This window comes from Barbus barbus, assembly GCF_936440315.1.
Source record: "Barbus barbus genome assembly, chromosome: 48".
NCBI lineage: Eukaryota > Metazoa > Chordata > Actinopteri > Cypriniformes > Cyprinidae > Barbus > Barbus barbus.
In genome coordinates, this window is record NC_136726.1 from 20,237,386 (window position 1) to 20,241,692 (window position 4,307).

At 32.9% G+C, this 4,307-nt stretch overlaps 1 protein-coding gene across 1 annotated transcript in view; it reads right to left on the reverse strand.

Moving 5' to 3' along the window:
* The window catches only part of myo5c (myosin VC), a 22,685-nt gene extending 21,571 nt beyond the window's left edge, over nucleotides 1-1,114 (reverse strand). The window contains exons 1-2 of the mRNA XM_079411365.1: nucleotides 933-1,114; nucleotides 562-672 (exon numbers count right to left, since the gene is read on the reverse strand). Coding sequence (XP_079267491.1) covers nucleotides 562-672; nucleotides 933-959 — 138 coding nt within the window. The 5' untranslated portion in view covers nucleotides 960-1,114. The remainder of the gene's footprint in view (nucleotides 1-561; nucleotides 673-932) is intronic.
* Between the last annotated feature and the right edge of the window lie 3,193 nt (nucleotides 1,115-4,307).

Below are 4,307 nucleotides of genomic sequence, written 5' to 3' on the forward strand. Positions count from 1 at the left end.
TAAATATATTTCTTTTTAATGCTACTTCTTGTAAAAATTGTTTGATGCTTTTCTCATTTAATGCAGTAATGGCTTTAAATTATCTTTTGGGGGTAATTTCTGAACCAGTTTAGATGTAAGATTAATTTGCAATCAGTTCGATTAGTTAATTGCCACATTGTGTAATTAATAGAAAAAACTCCATCACTTGATAGCCCTAATATATATATATGAATATATATATATATATATATATATATATATATATATATATATATATATATATATATATATATATCAGATAGGTAATGGCACCACTTGTTATTATTATTATTTTACCAATAATAATAATAAAAAATAAAAAATAAATCACATTTTTAAATAACATTTTCTTTCTTTCTTTCTATTTCCAAAGATCCAAATGGAAAACTCCAAATAGTAAAAAAAAAAAAAGGTTCTTGGGCATTGAAGGTGCTGCAAAAATCCTTTATAATGTAGTGTATTATGCATGAAAAATACTTTTAATTTCTTAAAATAATTCCATACTCTATTGTTGAGGTGTAACGCTAGTTTTTGTCCTACCGTCCCATCCTCCAGCTGTAGCTCCAGCACAGTATCACCAGGCTTGAAATCTGTCAGAAGCTCCGCAGATTTCCAAACATGTTCCGCGTCAGGGATCCACACCCTGTTATACTACAACAGAAAACTCACATTACATAGCTATTTCATAAAGTTGTGATTTGGAAAATGAGGTTTAGGTTTTTTGCGCTTGTACTGAGGTTTTTACAATAACAAAACTACATACGAGTAGAAACTTTGACCATATGTTACAACTATAACTAAGCTTGACTCTTCGACAAGACTATCGTCTTCTCAAATGCATTCAGACTAAAATATCACGTTATTAAACTTGTTAAAACACTTCTAAAAATTGAAGCACTTGCTAAGCATACCTTTGTATACAACTCCGACAGAGCCATGGCAGCAGGAGTCGCGTGCCTTCACACAGATTTAGTTCATATTGAACGCATTTTTAAATGATAAATGATATTTAAAAGCAAAACTAATATTCATAAGCTTAACTTTTTAGCCATGGCACCTGCTACAAGACGGTGGGAACTTCCTCGCTCACCTGTCCTACTATAGAGAAGGAAAGCTGCTTAATATTCATGAGCGTGTAATAATGAAAGCATGAATATTCATATTAATATTCAAGCATTAATGAACACGTCTTTGTTATTGTTTTTCTACTTAATATTACACTGTGTACATTTCAACTTTCCCAAATATTTTAAAGATATAAGATAGATAAGTTTCATAAATACTGTCTTAATTTTCTAAATAAAATCAGAGTGGCCTAAAAGTAACATCCTGAGTTAATATGTTCATTGCACTTTTTAATTTTTAATTGCATTGCAATTTATAATGAAGAAATTCGCGTTAAAGCTAAGTAGCAACAACATAAATTATGACAAGAAACATTTAAAAAAATTAACAGTGACAAAAGCATTAGGCCTATTTAACTATATTGGCACATGCACTTTAATATAATTTTATTTGTCACAAAAAAGTAACTTTTACTTAAGCTCGGCGTATGACTTATTTAATATTCATGAGAGTATCCTTCGCCATAGTGCGGTGCGCGGCGCGCGAACTTTGACTGCTTCCCACTGTGCGCGAGCGAGTCTCGTGACGCTTTGCTTACCGTAGGGGTGTGTTCATTCGAACAAGGATTTGAGAGCAAAGGAACAGGATACTGCTCTTACTCATCTATCTATCTATGCATGCACACATGCATTACAAACACAGTAAAGTGTTCAACTGTAACTGCAACAAGAAGCACAAATTTATTTTAATATTCAAATATTTAGAAAAAAGAAAATGAATATTCTAGATTTAACAGTCTCCTTTTTCAATAGTGAAACTGCATTATTATTTTGAGGAGGACTGGTTTAATTTCAGATGGGATCAATACGGTGACAAATTATAAAATGTCTTTCTTTACAAGTAAAATGCACCATTGAGTATGAAAAGTGAAAGTTGCTGCATTACAGAGGATGTTAGGTCATCAAGATCAGTAGTGTGCAAAATCAGGTAATACCAGTTCGTCCTCTCCACAGTGCTGGAAAATACAGAAATAAAAAGAATCTGAGGAGCATTACAAACACTGTTCTGTATATGAAATATACCTGTGTAAATCTGTGAAATTACCAGTAACAATTCAGTATGTAAAAAGATCTTTGAAAGTGAAAATATCGGTACATTATGTGGCAATATCAATATCTGTCTTGTAAGACCCATATCATTCACCAGTTGTGGCTTTGGTATAATTGTGATATTTTTTAACGGTCAACACAATATACATCAACAAGCAATATTGCAGGATTTCTAATCAGGCATGCAATAATACCCCATTCAGTGAAAGGGGTCCTCGTCTGCCGTCTATGGATTAGGGATGGGCGATACCTCTTATTTTATTTTCGATCCGATGCCGATATTTTCAAGCCCAGTATCGTCGATACCGATACCGATACCTCTAAACTAAACTGATATTTTAAATTATTAAAAGAATATAATCAGTAATTATACTCACTTAATATTAGATTTTAAAGCCATGTTTTTGTTTTTACATTTCATAGGCCTTTTTTTACACTGTCAGAAATAAAATATACTAAAATTATATTTTAGCCCTTTACTGATGCAGTAACCTCAAAGGTGCACCTATACCCCTAAAAGGGAGCATATTAGTACCATGCATGCTTTAAGGGTAGACAAGTTACAAAGTTGCACCTTTGAGGGTACCTCGTGAAAAATAAACATGTTGTTACATAAGTACTAAAATGTATTATTATTATTATTATTATTACCATGGTAAATTTGTGGTTATACTACAAATACCGTGGTAAACTGTGGTTACTGTACTAAAATCATGGTTAATTTTTGTAAAAGGCTGCCAGGCTGCTGTACTCCTGTGAAACTTTAGCATATTTCTTTTCTAACACAACCCATTTGAACTTTTAACAACCAGTTTAAATAAATTTACATGCACAAACCAGCTTAAAATAAATAATATATAAATAAACCAAGTTTGGGGTTAGTAATATTTTTTAAATAAGCCTCTTGCTCACCAAGCCTGCACTTATTTGAACAAAAATACAGTAAAAACAGCAATATTGTGAAATATAACCATTAAAATAGCTATTTTAATATATTTTAAAATGTAATTTAAAATGCATCTGTGATCAAAGCTGTATTTTCAGCATCATTTCTCCAGTCTTCAGTGTCACATGATCCTTCAGAAATAATTATATTATAATTTCCTGCTCGAGAAACATTTCTGATTATTATTGGTGCTTCATATTTGTGTGGAAACCGTGATGCATTTTTCAGAATTAATTTTATACATTGTAACAATGATGCAATGTATTAATGTGGCAATGGTTTTTTTAAGATCTAGTTATGCTTCTGATGCTTTTGGGAAACACAGCTCTATTTGAACAAACACTGTGAGCCATGCTGTCTGTGATTGATTTGTCTTTCAGCATTTGCATGTGTTATATAGCTCTATCAAACACAGTTAGACTAACACTGAGAAGCTTATTTTATGCACCGAATTTCTTGATAAATAAAATTAGTGGTTAAAAAATGCACTATAGAATCGATATGTTTATGTGAGGATCGATCCTTTCGCCTATGGATTCATTCAAAACTATTCACTGCCCAGTCAGTGTCTGAACTTATTACCTTATTACTCCAGCTACTCTCGGTGTAGGGGAATACTTTACTAATTACAACACTGCATTACTCCATAAAAAAGTAACTAATCGCGTTACTATACTTTTATGGAAATTCATACACTCTGATCACACAGATTTCAGCCCGTTGGGCCATTTTATTGGGTTGTTTCTAATATTTTTATCCAGGTGCTGGGTTATTTTTCTGTAACTAAACTGCTGGGTCATTTTTAAAGCTGGGTTTTTTTGTTTTTTCCCCAACCGCTGGGTTAAGCTTGTCTCTGGTGAAACAACCCAGCTGCTGAGTAACAGCACTGCTAACACACGACGTAACAGTTACGTAATGAATTGGTAATTTTTGGTAATTTCATGATTTACCAATAGGCAACGTAACCACGACGTCGTATGCACGTAATCCCATTACCATCCCATTACCAACTCACAACGTCGTCAGTACGTCCTCCTAACGTAACAAGATAACCAAGAACGTCCCAGATAGGTACTCTAATCGTAATATATTGGTAACTTCATGATTTACTGGCAACGTAACTGCAACGTCGTATGCACGTAATCTGTGTACATTCTTTATATGCT